This window comes from Neolamprologus multifasciatus, chromosome 13 (genome assembly GCF_963576455.1).
Source record: "Neolamprologus multifasciatus chromosome 13, fNeoMul1.2, whole genome shotgun sequence".
NCBI lineage: Eukaryota > Metazoa > Chordata > Actinopteri > Cichliformes > Cichlidae > Neolamprologus > Neolamprologus multifasciatus.
This window is the reverse complement of record NC_140451.1, coordinates 11030658-11052259: the sequence shown is the minus strand read 5'-3', so window position 1 is coordinate 11052259 and position 21602 is coordinate 11030658. Positions and strand designations below refer to the sequence as shown.

The 21602-nt window shown below is 41.2% G+C and overlaps 1 protein-coding gene across 6 annotated transcripts in view; it reads left to right on the top strand.

Moving 5' to 3' along the window:
• Positions 1-21602, top strand: part of ate1 (arginyltransferase 1) — a 57210-nt gene that overhangs the window by 6324 nt on the left and 29284 nt on the right. For 2 of the 6 annotated variants that reach the window (XM_085182096.1, XM_085182099.1), the window contains exons 6-10: positions 3708-3922; positions 6671-6799; positions 7974-8102; positions 14279-14311; positions 19586-19767. In XM_085182096.1, coding sequence (XP_085038222.1) covers positions 3708-3922; positions 6671-6799; positions 7974-8102; positions 14279-14311; positions 19586-19767 — 688 coding nt within the window. The remainder of the gene's footprint in view (positions 1-3707; positions 3923-6670; positions 6800-7973; positions 8103-14278; positions 14312-19585; positions 19768-21602) is intronic. The other 4 variants (XM_085182098.1, XM_085182097.1, XM_085182101.1 and 1 more) reach the window with 4 other exon arrangements.

The following is a 21602-nucleotide window of genomic DNA, read 5'->3' as shown; positions in this document are numbered from 1 at the left end:
TTTTGTCAGGGACAAAGAGGGAAGTCATGCTCTTTAACTGAAAATGCTGTCAGCACAGCAGGGGGAGAAAAAGCTGTAAGCAAAGCGTTGTTTTTTCACTGTAGATGCTGAGCTGTCAACACTGAACTTCAGATACAGAAAGCAGATCTTGCCACCAGAAAAACAATGGAAACAGACCTTAAAAATTGACTCATCATACAGAGTATTAATGTAGCATTTATGTGGTGAATTTTTATCCTGGTTTGCTATATAAGTAGTTTCCCTTTAGTGTTTTTGGAATTTCTTTGCAGCAATTAAACTTAATTTGGATTTTTTTTAAACATTGCAGCTAAGACAATTTGAATACATGATTACTTATTAATTTGTTTAAATGTAGTCAGCTACAACTAAGCTAATAATAAGCCACCTGTGTCTAATCGAGGAGTCCTTAGCTGTTTGTACTTAATACTTAATGGCTTCTTTGGTTTTCTGCTTAAATTTATGCTGTCTCTACTATATCCAATGTGGCCTCATTCTGTGCTCTGCACTAACTGAAGTATCAGATCTTGCCAGAAGGTGTCACTGTTCACCTTGTAACCCAGGCTTCACACTGCAGCATGTTGGTGAATGAGGGCACTGTTTGAGTGTGTGTCTGGTTTGGAATTATCTATGTTCTCCTCCTTATTTTCCAGCACAGGATATCCCCTCAATAATGAATTAATAACACTTATAGGGAAGAGATAATAAACTCCCATTAGACAGAGGAAGTGGCGTTTTTAACAACCTTTAATGTTTTAGGCTTCAGCTGCTTTTTTCCTTTCCAACTCTGATGAGAACGTCATCCAGCATCATTAACTAAAAGGCAAGAGAGGATGTTGGAGAAATATTATTGTGCAAAATTTTTGTAAATCATGCAATGATTATGAGAAAGGCACTTAACTCAAGGGGTGAACCAGTGTGGCTTTTACACAAGATCAACAACTTGGTAATGAAAACGCATAATTTCTTCCCATTTTTTTGGTGAATCTATGAAAAATGTCAAAGATAATATAGCTTGACAAGAATAAAATAGGATTTTTAGACCAACAAGGTGAGAATTTTACCACATTTACCAAAAACCTGAGAAAACTAGGGGGGCAAAAGAGAAAGTGGCAGACCTAAAAAAAAAAACAAAAAAAAAAAAACTACAGCAGTAGAACAGTACATACTGAACCTTAAGAAATGGGGGGGAAATCCAACAAACACCTGACACAGGACCTGAGAGATGCATTAGGGCCTTCAGTTGTTTACTGCTGTTCACCAAAGCCTTATTAGAAATGGTCTCCGTGGAGGCGGTGGTATTGTGAAGCCATTTTTTAAAGGAAACCTGGAGAAAAGGCTGAGGTATGCCAAATTACTCAAGAATTGGACCGAAAATCGGTGAACAAAAGTCACGTGGAGTGATGAATCCAAATTTGGGATTTTTGGTTCAAATCATTGTCAGTATGTGCAGAAGTAGGTCAAGAATGAGATGGAAAAGTGAGCGTCTACAGCTATTTGTGGAGGCTGTGTCATGGTTTGGGGCTATGAACACAGAAAAGTATCACCAGTTTTTGATCCAGCTTCATTTTTCCAGCAGGAAAATGATGTCAAGCACGATACTAATGCTGTAAACACCACTCACTGGAACACTATCAGTCATGGATTGGCCTCCCCGGAGCCCAGACGTCAACATTATTAAAGCTGTGTGCGATCATGTTTTTCACCGTTAGCAGAAAACAGCTGGACCTCTCTTTCCTCTACTTTTATGACTAATGCACTTTATAACTTTGGGGAGTTTCCAGTTACCAAAAACTTAAGCGGAACCAGTTTTAATTACAGCAGAGAGTTTAAGTTGGTAGTTTCTCAAGGGTTATACATTGCAATAAATGCCACTGCACACGCAGAACAGAGACGACAGTATCCTCCGGCCACTGTAAATCAATTCTGACTTGTGTGCTGCATGTTTACGTATAGGAAAGCAGTATTTCACATTTCTAGACAGCTTACACTGAGTGTATCTTCTGAAAGCCATATGTGCGCTCGGGGAAGCATGGATAGAGAATGTCATAGATTTTATGAAGCGCTAACTGCTGGAGAAAGTGCATCTGTCTTCCACAGGAACTGATCTGTCAGACTTTATCTTCACCACAGCTGCATATCCTGTCCTTGGGAGTACCTGTTTTTTTTTTTGTTTTTTTTTTGTGTTTGAGAGAGAAAAGTGTGTGTTGATGCTGAGAGTGTAATTACTGGGAGAGAGAGGCACATGGACAGAGTAATCATGGATAAGGGTTGCTGTGTTTGTGGTTGAGTCAGTGTGATGAACTCGGTCCAGGCTGTAGTTCCTGTTGTCTGTGTGACCACTCTTCCTTGACATTGGTTTGTTTATTCTGAAAGAGGTAAACTATGTGACCATGCTATCACAGCCACAACTCTGTTTATACCAGAGGTGATTTCTTGCAAGTGCAAACTTCCTTTCGCACCACTTTTCATTTCCAATAAAACGATAATGTGGCAATCTTGAGATGAAATATTACGCTGTTAATTTTCTTAGTCACTACATTTATGTGCTCCTATCGCCCCGATGACTTGACAACAAATCATTTAGAAGAAGAACACAGTAAGCGATAAATAAAAAAATACCAAAATATTTTTTAGTTTTAGTTTATGCACTGCAAATGTCATTTCATGTTTTTAGCATATTTTATAGCATAGCTTCAGTTCTGTATTTACTGTTCACAGGATGCAATCTTCCATACAGACACAGGACCCTGAGACAGCTAAAGCTGAATGATGTGAGTGATTCTTGGCCAGGATCAGTTTCTCTCTCCTCTGTCAGGATCAGGCATCGGGATCTCTCGCTCACTCTCTCTTCCTTGTGACCTCACCGGAGGGGGGAGTTGGTGAATGAGCTGATGGTGGCAGCTGGCAATATGACAAGCAGGAAACGGCTCTCGTTTCCTTATTGCTCCAAACAGGATGTGGGCGTGTAAACTGTTGACATGGGATGCCCGGAGAGCTGAAGGGCTTGGCAAGAGCCCAGGAGGTTGTGGTGGTAGAGGAGGAGGAGGAGGGGCAGCAGGATGAGAAGAAGGGACAGGCAGAGATTTAGTAATTTCAGGAACTGTTTCTGTCAGTCTGGCTGATAGAAGGAAAAAAATGCGTGGGTTGTGTTTTATTTGCGATGTACGATGAGCTGGTCCACTCATTTATTTTCCCACACCAGCAGACCTGATTGTTTTTAATATTAGGTTGGGTTTTTTTTTTTGTTATCGCCTAAAAAAACTTTCAAAAAACATATGCGATAGCTGCCCATCACTTTGACTCCAGTAGCATATAGAATATTGTTTCATGGCTGCCAAAGCAATGATCGAATGTAAAGACTACTGAGGTAAGGATGGTGATTACCTCAGTCCTCTTTGATTTTTCACTGAAGCAAGCATGGTAACCCATTTGCCTACATGGTCCAACACATTCTGCCCCACATTTGAGCCTCATCGGTTACAGCGGCTCAAAGTTAAAGCCTTTGTTACTTTTGGTTTATTCTTACCGAAAAAGCAGTCTGAAACTGAAAATGATCATTCTCCCCGAGTTCAGTTTTTAAACTGGATCTTTTACGTCCGTGGCATATTCTCACCATGTCTTTGCATAAAATTAAAGCGATAATGCACATTCAGGAAACCTTTGACATTTCTCCTTCTGTCTTGCAGGGAATGGAGCCGATCCTAGCCGCCCGCTGTGTAGGAAGGCCAAAGAGTTGAGGAAAGAGCGGCGTCTTCAGAAAGAACAAATGAGGCAAAATGGCGACGCCGTTTCCTCAACTGTCTCTCCTACCCAACCTACTCCTAGTCAGAACAACCAATCAAAAACACTGGAAGACTTCATCAGCGAATCATTGCCTGAAAACTCCGCTCATTGCCTTGAGGTGAACAAAAATATTGTGGAGCAAACTTTTGTTCCTCTTTTTTTTTTCCTGTAACTTTAAACAATCGTTAACCTATTTTGATGATTCTGTCATTAAGAAATAGTGTTCTTAGTCTAGCTTTCAGGCTTTGTAATGTTTGGACTTAGCTAGCTCAAACATTTGGTCTCACAGAGCTCTTCCCCAGCTCCAGTGACTTCACATGTGTTTATGTGTACGGATAGGATAGCTAGCCAAAGCGGAGTGGAAAAACCACCTCTTCCTACTTCGAATTCAACCAAATGACAGGCACACCACACAAAATGGGTTGCATTACTCTGCTGATGACATTAAAACCACAGCACCCAGCTCAGCCAGTATGAGAAGACATGGAAATGAACTTTTGGCAGGCAGGAGAACAATGTAGAAGAGAGATCCCTGGCTAAGCCTCCATCTGAGGTTGGTAGAGTAACGTCATTCCTGGTCTTGACCAAGATTTAAGCCAGATGCAGTGATGAACCAGGCAGTGTCTGTCTTTTGTCTCTGTACCCCGTGAGACTAGACAGCTCTTTTCAGTTGGATTCATTTGTTTGCTTGGAATTATAATTCAATTCTCTTTAGAGTCCACGCACACAATGTTATCCGATGCAAATGGAGGTTAATTATATGTTTTACAAGTCATACAATTTGGAGAGGCTTCTACTTGACCCATTTAGCTCTTTATTATTATTATTATAGAACATAGAGCAGGGCTGCAACAGATTTCTGGCTAAGGAACATTTTGAATCATTAGCAGTTCAGCAAATCGTTCTGATGTTGTCAGTTGGACGTGTCTTGTGTTGATCCTTAAGTGTTGTCACACCAGTACCAGATGATTATTGTGTTTACACTAGAGCAATTAAGTGTAGTCAAGCTCAGTTTCTTCATAAACACATCTGTTTAAGATGTCACACTCGAGAATACACTGCAGGATACATAAAAAAACCCTGCAGGGTCCATATAAAACGTGGAAATGGAAATTTGGTGATTTAGCATCTTCACTTTGGCTTTGCTATAAGATCACCGTCGCTTTCTGCAAAGCTTCATTGTTTATATTTCTCTTTTGCTACGATTGATTCTGCGTCCTTGGACGAGCTCACTACTTTTGCAGATTAGAGAGATGAGTCATAGGGACAGGGAAGACGAGTTTAGATGACCGTGCAGTGCAGCCGGGGTTCTGCATGCCGCCACTTGGGGTCAGTGTGACAACGTGATACAAATCCCCTCAGGCACCTCTGGAAAGTATGGAATTGCTCTTCCCCTTAAGAGTGCCTGTGTACAGCCTCTACAGTTTTTTCATATTTCCATAGATGTTCTTTTATCCCATTACTTAATATGCAGTGGTTTGGCAGTCAGTTTCCTCGTCTGTCCTTTTACTTATAACAGTGCAAAGAAAGGTCTTGAGGGTTCATGACAAAATATCATTAAGATACAACACTTTTCTTTAATAAATTTTAATTAACTAAACAAAGTGCAGTTGTGTTGTTTGGCTTTATTTGAACATTCTTAAGCAATTTAAGTTGGTTTTGAATTTCAAGTCTGTTTTGAGAACTGGAAATTTCATTTCCATGCTGTCTGCTAGTGGTGCGAGTTTCCCCCCAATTTTTTTTTTTTTGAACTTATCAAAAATATATATCTTCAGATTAAGAACAATATTAAGACGAGCAAACTTGAGACGTTCAGCATCTCTGTTTGACTAAAGGATGCTGATGCCAAATTTTCATATGAGAGACCTAAGAGTTAAGTTCCAAGCCAAACAAACCCCAAGTTCAATTCATCTGTCGTGTCCTTCCAGGGGATTTATATGGCACAGCCTCTGTGGCCAACAAAAGCTTCAAAATGAGGAGACAGTTAATTAAATGGGGCCGGACGATGAGAGAAGGATCCTTTCATTTTTTTTTTTTAATATTAGCATTGGTCAGTTTTTCTTTCCCTGTCTTTCTATCAAAGACTTTTCCTGATCTTCTCTGTTGAAGTTTGAGCTTATCATATATGCCTAGTTGGATTCACTGCTTCATAAGTACACATGTGATGGATGCATCATAATTTTTCTATGCACCTTTCATTATTGTATGTAAAAATTAACCTATTATAACTTATTAGGCCACTTAGGTTGCCTAATTGTGTTCTTATACTAGGTTACCTGAACTGTGGTTTTAATGTTTGTCATGCTTTTGATGACATGGCAGAGCTGGAGAAGTGCTCTGCCATTTATCCCCATTTATCCCAAAAAGCACATTAGCAAATATGTTAATGATTATATTTAGAGCAACTTGTTTGTAATATTCTTGTGTCACAAGAAAGATGGACATAACACACCCACTTTAATGAAGCCACATCTTACACAAACATCTATTAAAAACTAAAGATATTTGTGTGTGTGATTAGATTAGCTAGATTATATTTTATAAAATGAGATTTTTCTCCAAAGGATTCACTACAACTTTAGCTTAAGGTCTCGTACAGCTGTCGTAGGTGAAAAGAAGCCATTGATTAAAATGAAATGATATCTTAGGAATTGAAAGTGCTGTGATTTATTTGCAAAAGATGGTTTTAAGAGGGTGTGCTTATGTCAGTCTTTCTTCCCTTTTGTGGTCTTTTTTTGTTTTGTTAGTTTAATTTTTAGTTTAGTTTTTTGTTTCTTAATTGGGCATTTTCAATAACCACTTATACTTTTCTCATTGCTTCTTACATTTTATTGTTAACTCTTGTTTGCCCATATTCTTTTTGAAGGTGAGGCTAGTGCGCTCCAATCCCCCTAGCCCGCAGTTCAAAGCTTCTTTCGACGCCTCCTACCAGGTGTACAAACTCTACCAGATGGCCATTCACAAGGACCCTCCTGACAAACCCACCGAGAGCCAGGTCAGAGGGTGGGAGGCATAGGTCAACCTTTTCTAGGGGTACCCAGGGAGGGAGGGAGAGGGTCGACAAATGTGGGGACCTAGAAAGGAAATAAAAGGCTTTGATGTATTCCATTTTTGTACTTATTCATACAGGAATATCATTCAATTCAATCATTTAAGCATCATTGCATTTGTATAACTGGGTTCGGTCACTGTGAAGTTTTAGAATTAGACTTGAATGGATAAATAATTTGTGTTGGAACTTTGAAACAAGAATTAAGTTAAATAGTCTTAAGCATCTGCTTGAATGAGGGGGAAAGTGAATTAACATGCTAGTATTAAAGAGAAGAGGGTATGTGTATAAATGCGAAAGTCAAAGGGAGAGGAAATGGAGGGGAAAATGTTTCCATACGCCAGGGTTGAGAGCGGTGTTTCTCCAGGTGTCTGACTTGGCCCTTGGTCGGCCAGCCGGGTCGTTAGTATTGAGCTGTTTTTAGTTTGGGGGTTGAGGTAGTTTGTCAGCTAACCCCTCCCGACCTTCACACATTTACCCTGTCTGTGTCTACTGTCACCCTGCCCTCACGATAGTTTCAGTTTCTGAACTAGAGTATGATTTGAATTTGGAACTGGAGCTCGTAGTGTTTGTGTGGTTTTAATTTTCTTGCGTGCGCTCAGTTCAACCTTGTTTACCTTTTTGAGGAGAGTCTGCGGTGTTGGACACGAATCTGTACGTGTCCCGCTTAGATGATCCACTCAGACAGACTTCTGCTGCTCTGGACCTCGCACGCACTGACGCTGGGTTCAGTCTGGTATTCCCAGTCCTCTTCAGCCAATCTGTGGTAATAGCTGGGCGGTGCACTAGCCTCATCCTCAAGTTTCTCATTACGTTATTGCTGTGAAAATACACCATCAGTCTCCTAGATGCCGAATGTTTGCTTGCGCTGATATTTGTGTGCCCGGCAATCTGATTTGATTAAACCAGTAACCGAGTGCTGTGTTACCAGCTTTTCTCAAGGGCTAGGAGACTGATGCCAACGCTATGATACCAAAGTGACTACATAACACACTGTTGATTCCAGCACTGTCCACGTTCTCCGTCCTCCCTTTTCTAGCTGCTCACTGTCCTCGTATGCATTGTTTATCGTTGTAAAACCTCCCTTCAACTCCCCTCCCCCAACACCCTGTGCTTGAAGGTGAGGCTAGTGCCAGTGAACTTTGAGGACCCTCAATTCATGGCGTCGTATCAGCAGTCGGCAGCGCTGTACGCCCAATACCAGATGGCCATTCATGGTGATGACCCCAGCGAATGTAGTGAGAGTGAGGTACTGCATGATTATTATTCCACACCTGGTTGGGAGCTGCTGCACACGCTTGTTCAACGTTCTTGCTGCTTTATGACTTTTTTTTCTTTCTTTTACATACAATACAGTACAATTTTATTTATATAACACGTTTAAAACCAGGGGTTGTTAGATAAAACAGGCACTTTGAAAATACTGTCTTCCAATTAGTAGTAGTAGTAACAGCAATATTCATTTTTGTACTGTATTTTGGGGATTTTGTGGTCTAAAGGAATAGTCAGGGGTGTACTGGGATTACAAAAATTTATTCTGTTCATCACCAGAGCATTGACTGGACCTTGTAAAAACATTAAAAATTTTGTCTGTGTTATAATTTTTAAATTTATATATTAGAAAATTACTGTAAAATATATAAAAGGGCATGAAAAGAGTTTTTCCATAGGTTTCTTTTGCAGTGAATGAGTAGGAATCATTGTGAATATAAAACCTGACCTAAGCAGTGATAATAATTAATGAAATGCATTAAATTATATGTATACACACCAGGTTTCTCCACGTTCTATATCAATAAACGAAGAGAAAATAAAGTCTAGTCAGGATGCAGAAACTGCTGGACAACCTGAGAGGGCCTTTTGTCCCTCTGGGCTGGAAAAACAGCCTCCTCCTCCTTCCCCTCCTGCCAGCAGGCCGCAGTAAATTACTGAATTCTCCAACTTGTAAAAGTAAGGTAATTAATAAATAATAAAAGCTGTCAGATTGGGCAGACTGTGGCAGATTCTTTCCTAGTGCCATAACCTTAGCTCTATCAATAGAGCGCATGTGTTTGTGCACAGTCTTAGCTCAGGGTAATAACTGTAGTGTAGTTTTAAGAATTAGACTAATAATATCTTCAAAATATAAAATGAAAATGTTGTGCTAAAAACTCTGATGTGTGTTGAGTTTCCAGAAATAAAGTTTTTTATTTTATTGGTTTTCCATGTCGGATAACCACATGTGTAGTGTACAAGCCCAGGGTCACATAAGATTAGGTAATTACTTTCAAATGCAGCCTCATTAATTGTAATTTACCTTCACATCTGTAGTTTAGAGTGGTAGAGAGATGCCTACGCTTTAGATTGTAACAACACAGTTATTATATGGGCTTTAAGTAGTATGAGAGTATGTGTGGAATACACTGCTTTCTGTGCTTCATGGCAAGTCTGTATGGTGGACATAAGTCATGTTCACACCACAAGATGTGTGAAATGTGGCTGTGGCACTGGGACCAGAAACATGTTTGTACAAGACGTTGGAGGGCGGGGGGGACTTCTTGGATGGGCTGTACCTCACAGCACGCCATATTATTGGTGCGATAATTTCAATAAAAATGCTCCAAAATGCAACGGCATCACAAACATGTTCAAGAGATCTGGCTCAGTGAATCAAAATTAGCTACAGTAACACCTAATAAAGAGGGGGGATTAGATACAGGGTCTAAAACATTAAACTAGTTAATTTCTTCTGGGAGAATGTTTGGGATTGACCAACTGAGATGGCTTGAAAAATGATCCCTGTGTGGAAGTGGTGTTTCGTCCATTTACTCCAGTGTTCAAGAATTGATAGCGTGACATAAATAACAGTTTGTTTTCGTAACTCTTTTACCCCTTTCTGAAAACTTGGGACTGAACTTAACTCATCTGATAAAAGTTTATAAAGTCTTAAAGCCAGGGGTGTCTCTGCTTTATTGCAGCTGTCGACTTACACACACGGCTGCAGCTTTTCGGCTATAGCCTACACCCATCAACAACAACAACAAGACCTAGTTCATTCTGTTTTAAGCAGGCGTGATTGGGAAGGCCACTGAGGTGCGTCCACTTCCTCTCAGCCCTGCCACAGCTCTGCAGTCAAAAACAGGCTCACTGCAGCCACTAAGAGTGAATAGTATTAAATTCTCACTAAATTAGATATTTTTCATCGCTGTTCACAAGTTTCTAGATTCCTTTTTTATAAGACTAAAACTTTATTTTTCCATGTTTGGCAATGTTCACATTCTGTTTAACATGTTGCTTTTTTTGAATAAGTGGTGCAGACTAATGAAGCAGTCTAGTGACTTCCTGCCATGTAGGGAATCATGTAAAAAGTTTGAGAACCACTGGTCTAGAGGATTGACTCAGATTATAGAGCCTGTGTCAAGTGGTCACTGGAGGAACTGCAGTTTTTGTAAAATCCACTTCATTTTTCAACCCCTGACGTTGCTGCTCTATTAGGACACGTTTTTGTCTTCGGCTGAAGTAAAGCTAGTCCAGGGCATGTTCGATTGAACCTGAGCGACTGTGGTTTGACGACTTTTCTTTTCTCCAGTTGCGCTACAGTAATTTTATATACAGAGCCAGACCTTAATTGTTCCCACTCAAACAAATATGACTTTATTTTCCCCCTAGTTGGAATACTGTGACACCCACTCCCGAGCCCATAACACTACTGATTTTATTGTCTTGCCCGTCAAGCTCCTGGTAAACTCCTCTTATTCCCAGAATCTTGGACCACCCCCCATCTCCCTCCACCTATTGTCCTGAATAAGGGAAATTTGTTGTTGATGGCACATTTTGGTGAAATGCCATTTGCCTGCTGCTGCTGCTGCTGCTACTTAAGAAGTTGATCCATTTAGCATTTGTTTAGGTATTTATTAATCCATTAAAGTATTCCCTCGGGATAGGATCTAGATTGTTGTCAGCCTATGTTTGAACAAAGTGATGGGAGACCTTCTGTGTGCGTGCAAGCTGAAATACCTTGCCAAGATTGTTCAACAGTATTAGACAGTAAGATGTCCTAGAGGGTAATTGCTTTGTTTATTTTAGGATGTATGCATTTCCTGTCATGCCACAAGTGAAAGGCAGCCAGACGTTTTTCTTTCCGCGTCCAGTCATTGTTTCCTGACAGAGTTGAAGCCCACACTGGCAATTATTTAGATGCATGCATATACAAACACTCTCGCTGGCACTTATTGGTCTTAACTGTTGTGCTGAGCCATGACTCTCAGTTCCTGCACATGTGGCTTTCATTTTCAAGAAAACAAACCCTGTTAAATCTGTATTTACTCTGCTTGATGGCCAGTACTTTTACCAAGACACTTGGAGAAAAATATACGGAAAAAGTTGAGACATGGCAGTAACAGTCATCCGTAAAATGGAAGAAATGATTGAAATTTTGGCACAGACTATGTCAAAGCTATTTGCAACATGGTTATGCATAGCAGAGACATTCAATAACACCATCTAAACCACATTGCCGTTGTCCACCCAGTTCCTCGTATTATCTGGAACTGCTTTGAACGCCTCTAAAATGAACAGGGACGCATGTTTGTGAAGGAAAAAAAGAGTGTTAGACATTTAAAGGGTGAAACCTTGTTGTTCAAATAAGTACAGTACAATTTTAGAGAGTACAGAGCACAATGACGAGAGGTCTAAGTAGCAATTAGGCTTAAGCAGATGCGTGTGTTTATATGCAATCTGTGTGTGTGTGTGTGTGTGTGTTTGAGACGGCTTCTTGCACTCCTAATCGTACACAGATGAGTGTTTGCTGTAAGAAAGGGAGAGTTTGAGAGGAAGTGATGAACTCCATGTGTTCAGTCATTGCTCTGAATAGAGCGTAGTTGATGTGCTGTTGTATTAAGAGATGGAAGCACAGGAGTAGCTGTAGCTGTTTTCATATGCATTCATGCCTCCAGTGAGTGCACTCACACTCGAGTTTGTGTACGTGTGTCAGCCTCACAGAGCTGTTGTTTGTCAGAGAACAAACAGGGGGTCAACCCTGCTGTGCTGCAGGAGAGTGATTTCAGGCAAACCAAGCTACACTGCACTGTTGATTAAAAGAAGAATTAGAAAGAGGGTCAGGAGGTATTCAGAAAACACACATATGCAAAGTTGCATACATGAGTAAAAGATCACACGTATATTTTCTATATTTTCCTAATCAAATCAGGATTTCACCACAAGGTCAGTGTGAGATTCTCTCTCACACACACTCAGCAGCACACGTTATAGCTTGGCCTCTACAGATGAGGTCATCTAATAACTGCAGCTGTTGTTCACTTGCTAAACCATTTAGTTTAGTTTTTTTTTTTGTAAGTTTTTAACAAAAGTTTCATTTGTGCCCTTCAGCAGTACTGCACAGTGGGAGTCTTTGCTGTTGGTAATTTGTCGACTGGCAGAGCAGTAGTCACTGCAGAGGTAGGAGTGGAAAATTACATTCTACTGGCATGGCTACACAGGCCAGGGGATTTGACAGGCAAGTTTTTTGCATGAGCGAAGATCATTGTCGACTCAACAGATCTTGTCATTGCACTTCTGTTGAAACATGTTAAAAAAACTGTGCAACATACTTTTCTGTTTAGTAGGGGAATTGGGGAAAAATGTGTAGAAATGCATAGTGTTGTCCAAAGATCAACCTAAGCTTATGGGGTTGTGTAGTGGCTTTGAAGAGGAGACTGTAAAGTTCCACTAATATTTGGGAAGTTGCAGGGTGAAAATCATCAGTCCATAGATTTCTGTTCATCCCCACTTCATCTTGGTGTGAGGTTGGGTCCCGGGGAAAGGCATCTTGTTGTAGTATTCAGCACCGCAGGGGACAAGGTTTGTGAGAATTTTATAGCCCACATCAACACCCCTCTGCAAGAGCTGTGTGCACCGTTGCAATGCATGAATAGTTTTGTTGTTTTGAGTGCTTTATGCTTAAGTCTTTTCTTTTGTTGCAATCCTTCGTTTTAAATTTTTTGCTTATTTTTACGACTTAAATTTCTTATGGATGTCGTCATTTTTCTGATGAGAGTCCAGTTTAAGTGAGGGAGTTTAAAAGATGGTAAAAATGGTCGTTGGTGTCAGTCAAAGGTAAAATGGAAATGACGGATGACAGTTCATCATCCTTTCACTGCGCTCTGCCAAAAACATCTCCCATGCTGGTGACACTGCATTAGTGTCACCAGCTCTGTGGCAGATGCAGAAGGAAACACACACTCTGTTGGATGAGCTCAGGCTGCTGGCTGGGTTTGCGAGGTGCACTAAAGCCAGCACTGCCCCACCTAGTGAACCATGCCTTGAGCAGTCATTACGATTACTAGCTTTACTGCTGTGCACATACTCAGTCACTTACTCACAAGCAGAGCATGTTGGTGCGCTTCTGGGAAATTCTGGCAACTCCTAGAGAACCTACGTGTTAATAATAAGCAAAGACAGATAATCTGTCTCTAAATGGCTAACACAGTCAGTCTAGATGCTATAAAAACAAAATAAGTAGTCTCATTTCATTGTCAGCAACTTTGATGGAAATAAAATTGCAAGTGCTAATTTTTATTGGCTTTTGTTTACACTGTTATTCTTCAGGACATAATATAACAAATTAGATTACTTTGATATACAAGTTAGTCATAATGAAAAATTTACAATATTTTCAGCACAAATCAGATGGACTGAAAATTAGTATCACCGTTTAACAAGCGTTCAAGCTGTAGCTGGTTGGATAGAATCAGAAGCAACACAAAATAATTATGAATGGAAATGCATTTGCTCACGGATAAGGGTCATCGTGCAATATAGTGTGTATCGTTGTTTATGGATTCACATCTGGACCCTCACTGTCCGATTGTAGCATGTCTTTGTAAAATACGAGCAAGGGTCTGTGTTATGTGCTCATTGAGTAAACTTAAATCTGTCAGTCACCACTTTGGCGTTCTGGTTGTCATTACAAAACAGTTTTGGACCTAAACATGGACACCGCTCTCAACCCCACTGCTAAAAATGAACTCCAGGAAACGGTAGAGAGAATGGAAGAAAAATTACATATTTTCCACCCCCACCCCAGTAATCAATATCTGGTGTGGTGTTTTAAATGAGAGAGAAACCATTTTGACATTGGGAGCACTGCTTATTTTTGCTGTCACGGTGTCCTCCCTGTAGTGCGAGCTGCAGTTGATAGGGTAAATGTTTTCATTTGTATAAATACAGTTTTCCTTTTTATGCCCCGTAGTGAATGGAGGGCTTCATTTGAAATGTGACACCTGAGTAGAAAGAAAACAGGGAGGGATAAGTTATATAGAACAGCAAAGGAGACATGTATGGTTTTCATTTATGCCTCTTTCAAAAGAGCTGCTGACCCAGAGAGCTAACTGTTTTTCTCTCTGTCCCCCCCCCCCCCCCCCCCCCCCCCCCCGCTTTCCTCCACAGTTCAAGAGATTTCTCTGTGATTCACCGCTAGAGGTATGTATTTCCTTTGGCCTGTTGACAGTTTAATAACCCCCTGCTTTTAAATGTCTCTGTTCATCCAAATGTGTTACCTGGAATGATTTGCCCCAACCAGTAGAGGGTCTTCCTGAAATTACTGTCATGGAGATTATGATAATGACTTGAAAAACGCCCGGGGTTTTGGTTTTTAGTTCCTCATCACATTCAGTCAAAAGAAAGAAAATCTAAACTAGTTGCCCTTTTTCAGCACATACCAACCCCTCTACCTTTGGTCTGCCTCTTAGAGAGCCCTCCAGCTGGATTGAGTGGAGCTGAGGGATTTGGGAAGGGGTTTTTGTTTCATATCGGAGGGGTTTTAATTTAGCCCTGTGTTAGTGAAAGGGGGTGCCGAAGGAGGAAAATGGTAAATGTGGTGTCCAGATTGCAACTGTGTTGAACATAAGGTCTTCAGAGCAGTCCTTCCCTCTGGCTTTGACGGGATAGAACATACCACATTTATACCACTGCCCATTACTTTGCGTGGCGTGGTACAAATTACAGGTTGATGAGGAGATTGTGTGGGCCCACTTAACAAGAAGCAATTATTCAGGCACCATTAGAAATTTAATGGCAGCTTCTGGTGCATTAATTAGTGAAATCTTGCTTGTAATCTGTTTACTGTGTAAATTTTTAGATGCTTTAATCTGTATACAGAAGGATCTGGAAGAGCATTGGTGGTTAATCTGGTGGTGTTTGCTGTGAGGTGCAAGTTTGCAGTAAGGCATCACTGAGCACTTGTCAGGCCTGTTGAGCTGCAGGCTTCAGAAATGCCACTGGACCTCTTGGGTCAGGACAATTACACCAACAATTAGACCCAGGATGGGTACTTATAACAGCCACTTTAATGGGATTGAGGTCCAGAGCACACGCAGACTGACTGACACAAACGCAGTCACTCTCTTTTGCCCCGTGGGCCCCCTCAGGTCTCCGCTAATGAACATCATTAGTGTTTATAGGAAACAAGCTTTTATCACCTCGTCAAGGCTGGCGGCCAGGCAGCTGAATTACACAGTTCTGCACACATGTGCACACCAAAACTGTGCCACACTACCTCGCATATTTTCCTGCCTTCAGTGTCCCCTCCTCTCTGCCGGTTGAGGAGGCCATCTCTTTTCATTCGGCGTCCTCTTGTGCAACTTGTTTTTCTTTCCTTCTTTCATCCTCTCATCTCAGTCTCCCCTGTCTCTCTCCAAACGCTCTCCATTTCAGAATTATTATACATGGATTTCTGCTGTAGCTCTGCGTGTTGGCCTCCATCTGTGTCCAATCAGAGTGCTATTAAAATACACAGACACTCACCACATGGACCAGCAAACTCTGTGGTTCATCAGCTCACATATAAGCCTGCATTTTTAAAAATGTATGAGAAATGCATGCTTCCAAATTGTAATTGGGACACAGGTAGTCTAATTGTTTGATTTCACCAAAACTGTAGAGGATTCATGCTGAAACTAAGTTAGCAGAATATGTCATAGAGTTTTTCAGATGCTTTTACACACAAATGCAGAAATGTAAACACACTGGTTCTGCCTGTCTCCAAACATGATGAGCACTTCAGTGCAGGAGAAACACAGGGTGTTATGGGTTTTGTGGGATTTGTCTCCTCATTCAGTTTTCCTTTTATGAATAAACAACCTACACTCAGTAACAGGGGTGCAGGACTCTGGCTTCTCAGTCTTTTCTTCTGTAGTTTGGACATCTCTGTCTTTCCCTTCTTAGCATTTTGTCAGAGAATTTTTTTTACTATGTAAAGAAATGCAGACTTTTCCAAAAGACTTTGATCACTATATGGAATATACCAAAAAAAGGATGTGAAAAATAATTTTAACCTTATTCTTTTTGGTCTTAAATTTTTACAAAGAGGCATTGTCAAATGTTGGAACACAGAAATTTGATTGAATTATGAAAAAAAACATGTGATCATAGTGAGTTTTGATGCCAGGAACCCATTTCCAGAAAGGTGGGACTGCAAAAGTTGTGTAATGGTCAAACCAAATCAAAAACAGACAAAAATAATATGTAAACAAAAGCACAGAGTTGAACTTAACATGACTCAGTAAAAAAGGTTCCAGAGAACTGCTTTAAAATAAGTAAGGTCTTTCTTGAAAAAGATGGCTGGATTGCAGCATCCACTGTATGGACAAAAGTACTGGACCACCTTCACTTAACACCTACAGGAGCTGCTTGGCCTTGGAAGACCACACCATGAAGCTCCCGACAGTTTTTGCGTTGATGTTGCTGTCAGAAGAGGTTTGGAACTCAAGACTTGACTTTTGTGCACTGTTCATCTCAGCACTCGGTGACCCCCACTCTGTAACTTTACATGGTCTGACTCTTGAGTTGCTTCCCAAATGCTTCCACTTACAGTTGATCACAGTTTATTGTGAAATATCTAGAAAGGGAGAGATTTCACAAACAGACCCGTTGGAACAGTGGCCTCCTACTGCAGCACCCTGCTCGAATTTAGTGAACTCTTTGAAACGACAAAGGCAGGCTGCCAGACTGAGAAATGCAACAAAAACATCTGAACTGAAAGACTAAGAGGTTCCCTTTTAGAGTGTATTGCCTCATAATCATTACATTATCACTTAGCATTAATGGTGCTTTCACAGGTGTGCAAGTTACCTGTGCTTTGTGCGCCATCACGGATGCTGTCGTATATGTTGCTTTCAAGCGAGGTGGTCCCTAACCGCATGCAGCATCCATGAATTTAGTTCAGTGGGGGTCGTATTTCTGGATCTCGTTGATGTGTTTTCTGTTTCTTTTCTTTGCAAAAATAGAATATTGTGCATTTAGCAACAAACTGTTTCAGTGGTCATTGGAAGTGCTGCTGAGCCAGTGTTGGGATTTCCTCTGCAGTACTGTCTGTTTTTAATGCACTTATATCGGTGGATCTTCTCTCTGACCAATTTCTTATTAATATTACTCATACTTTGTTCACACATCTCAGAATAGTCTGCAAAACGTCTCATTGTAGGTGGTGTTATCATCCAAATTTCTGGAATTTTGCATTGTAAAACAGTATTTTTAAATTCCTGAGCTACTTGCCCACGCAGCCTTTTACAGGGTGGTGAAACTCTCCACATTCTGAGTGCCTCAGCCTCTCTAGGATACTTTTTTTTTTTTTTGAACACCAAATTCACTTATTAAACTTTTTAGTTGTGATATGTCCCTGTTCTACCACTTGGTTTTACAGTCATAAAACTTTTTCTCTATTTCTTTTAACCTGAACTAACCTTTTAAACGTGTTGCTTATGCTAAATTAGAACTTTGCATAAATTTATGTTTATCTTTGCACAATTTACAGTGAAATATAAGACAATCATTGTCATATTCATTTCTGTTCACATCATCCGTCTTTATTTTAGGCTTCTTCCTTAAAGCTAACTTAACCATTCAAGTCTGAGATAAAGTGTCTATAAAGGCAATATAAGCTCATTTTTGTCCTTGAAGGGTTCATAAAATCCAATTATTCTAATTCAGCAGAAGTTTAACTAAATGTCTCCCTGAGCAGGTTGAAATAAACACACGGTATACCACCTCATGGCTTTATCAAACGTGCTACACACATAGCCCTGTATTTAGGCCATATGTGAGTGATTTGGGGCTGCTGGGAAGCTCTGGGGTGGTTAGAAGTGTTCCAGGGAATGTTTAGATTGTTGTCACAGTTGCAAGGACACAACCATTAAGCTGTCGTTTGAGGTGATGCACAGGTCAGTCTGACAAGATCAGGCTTGAGCGCGGTACGAGCTTATAAACAAACACACTCTCATACACACTCAGGCAGCCATTGCATCTCTTGCATGAGCACTCACATTAATAATAGCGCTCAAGTGTGTATGCTGAACGTGCGTTACGAAAAATCATCTTGTGCTCTTTCCTTTTGACAAAGCCTCTGGTGTTTTAGTGATAAATGGTGCTAGAACATCGGACCAACAGTTCCCCCCAGCTATGGATACACACATATTTAGAGGCACTCAGCTGTTGCATCAGGCAGTGCTTTATCGAGTTGCGGTCATTGTTGTCCTCCACCATCGCCAGCTGACTGTTTGTTCATTTTTATTCTTAAATCATCTGTTGGTCGGAGCTAAAGCTCAATAATACCTCATAATCTACATCTAACGTCATGTGGCCTCTGTTATGGAGCTGTTAGGTAATTTAATTATCCTTTCCTATCTACACAAGCACGTGCGCGCACAAAAATGACCTCTGGTATTGATTGTGTCAGGCAGTTAATTACACCTGGGTACCCAAAGGCCTGACCTAAAGGGATATAACTTTTATTATCAGTCCTTCTTAAGAAAACTGTCAGTCTGCTGGGGTCACAGAGCTGCAGGAAGGTGTGTGTGTGTGGGAGTGGGTGAGAGATTCTATTTGGTCAGGTTTAACTTGGTCAGAGCGCAGGGCCAGTGGCGCACTGGATTAGTGATCTAGCTCTCTCAGTGTTGTGATAACTAGCAGCGTCTGTGCTTCTTAACTGCGTCCAGATGAAGGCTGGAGAAGGAGACGGATCCTGTTACTAGTACGCTGAAGAAAGACACATACACAAACATAAACCAATACCCTTGCTTAATATGACTTTTAACCCCAAACCCCAAGCCTCTAGATTTAAGCCTCTGGGATAAAAGAAGTCAGCTGACTTGATTGAAAAACCCAGCATGCAGTAACCCTGTGAGAAACGCAACGTGTTACAAAAACTTAACAGTTTCATTAATGGAGGGAGGCCCGGGTGCATGGGTGCTCACTTACACCCGCATTCTTTCGTGCCGCAGGGGGAGTGCAGACGCAGACATATATAGGAGGAAAGCTTGGCAACACTCCACTACCGCCTGGTGAAATGGATTTTGCTCATGCAGGGTCTTTTTATTAAAATCCTCTCCCGGAGTGTTTCTGTGGCCAGTGCCCCCACTCCCCCCCCCCCCCCCCCCCCAACTCTGCTCCTGCTTTCACTCCACATTTGGGAGCCATTAGCAGGCCGAACGTGAGGCTACTGTACACCCCCACACATAATGCGTGAGGCCTGGCAGGGAGAAGCACGGTCTGTAATACAACATCATACAGGTGTGAGTGTGCAGAAAAGAAAGTGGATCAGTGCAAGAAAGTAAACGAGCGCTATTAAATACCACATTCTCGTTCCTCTGCGATTTATATATTTTTACATGCAAACTATACTGTGCACTAGAGTACTGCTATTGTTCTGACTAGTGACTATTTTCTCTTAAACTTTTCACTCTGTTTGCTTTCCCCCAGGCAGAATATGCTCCAGATGGGCCTGAGGTGGGCTACGGCTCCTTCCACCAGCAGTACTGGCTGGATGGACGTATTGTGGCAGTGGGGGTGATTGATATCCTGCCTACCTGTGTGTCCTCCGTCTACTTGTACTACCATCCCGACTTTAACTCACTGTCTCTGGGCTCCTACTCTGCTCTCAGGTTTGTTGTCAGGACTCAAACACAATGTGCTTGCTGTTTACGTGAAAAACTGCTGTGAGGACAGAAGTAAGCCACTGGGACATGATGCCAGTGGTGTTTTTAAAGGGCTTGGCGTAATAAAACCTCACCGGTGCGCACATTACTCACGGCAGCACCACAGAGTGCGTTACAGTTGGTCTTAAACGACCACAGCAATGATTACGAAATGCAACATGCGGCTCCTTTTAAGAAAGAAGTTGCTTTGTCTCTTATTCCTTTCATTCTTTCTTCCCCAATGTCTTTGTTCTGTCTTTGATGCTTTCTCACTTTCCTTCCTCTCATGTTTGCCCTCCTCTTAACCTCTCTCTCCCCCCCCCTGACTCTTGGTCTATTTGGCTCCTCCCACATTTTATCTTTAGAACTGTATACTATAAGTGCCACAGTACTCTAGGTCAGGGAAAAATACCTCTTTCTTCACACTTGATTGGTTGAGGCAGTGCTCTGTTTTGCGGTTCAGCTGATGACAGTTCTCTCTCCCAGGTTGAAATAAGAGAACTCACGCATACTCTATAGGTGCACATGTCTGGCGTTTCCTGTTAAAATGTAACCCAGTAATGCGAGAAAGGCTTTTAAAAATTTCTCTGCACATATGCGAGGGACCGGGTGATCTTCGCTTTAAAGTTGGTGTGCACAGGTGTTAAAATGGGAGTTGTGAGCGTTTATGTGCAGTCGCGCACAGGATCAGACTTTTCTCATATAGAGGGAACACCTCGGTCATCCTAAGCACACAGCCCACCCCTCCATCACTTATTATTGCAAGAGTCTGACTCCAAGAGTAACACAGAGTGCTCGACGTGTGGAGGAGGCCTTGGAGAAGGGAGCCAGCGGGACTGAAATCCTCCCACGTGTTTACAGACACCAGAGAACGGTCTTTGATCAGGTCTTGGACACTCCCTAGTCTGCTTGGACTGGCTGACTCTGTTCAAAACTTGCTGTACAGAATGCATGTGGCCCTCTCACCCCCTCTCTGGCCTTGTGATGCATATATTCATTACGTTAGATGGCGTTCCTACAGCAGGCCCTGTTGGATTGGAAACTTAACTTTTCAGCTACAATCAAGTTCATTCTAGTGTTTAAAAAAAAAAATCACAGAAGAATTGTACGTAAAAAAAAAAAAAAATGCTGGTAATTTTCCTTTCTTTTTCTATTTTTTTAGTAACAAGAGTTCATGGAAAGTTCTGGAATTTTACACCATTACCTCTTTGGGAGTTCTGATTTGTGTATTTACTCACTTATCATTTTACAAATCACGTGTAGCGTTTAGATAATGTCAGAGCTGAAATAAGATATGCCTGCACGTCAGGCATTACAACAATACTAAAACAAGTACAGCACTGTGCTCGCTATTTAGCTGTGTCCGTATGCTTGTATGTGCGATTCAGCAGGAGAAACAGGAGAGGGAGATGTTGAGAGATTTCTCATAAGAGTGCTGCTCCTTCTGCCACAGGCCCCCGAGGACAGAAGGAAGAGGGGAAAAAAAGAGGCGCATAATGAGGTGCCTGAAGCACTGCGTACAGGGAACACAGCTGGTGTTAAACCTGGATCTCTCTTACGAGGATGTCCTGATTATGTTGTCGTCAATGATCCCAAACCAAAATATATTGTATTTCTTAATCAGGCTTAATCTGATTCAGTGTTTATATTTTTCTGTAAACAGCCTTGTAGTTGAATGCGCACACAGCCTATGAAAAGTAAAAATTAAAAAAAATAATTCTAGATAACTAAAATATCCACTTTTAACATACTTAAACATAATATATTTGCAGTATTTTGCAACAAAATTGCAAAGATTGCAA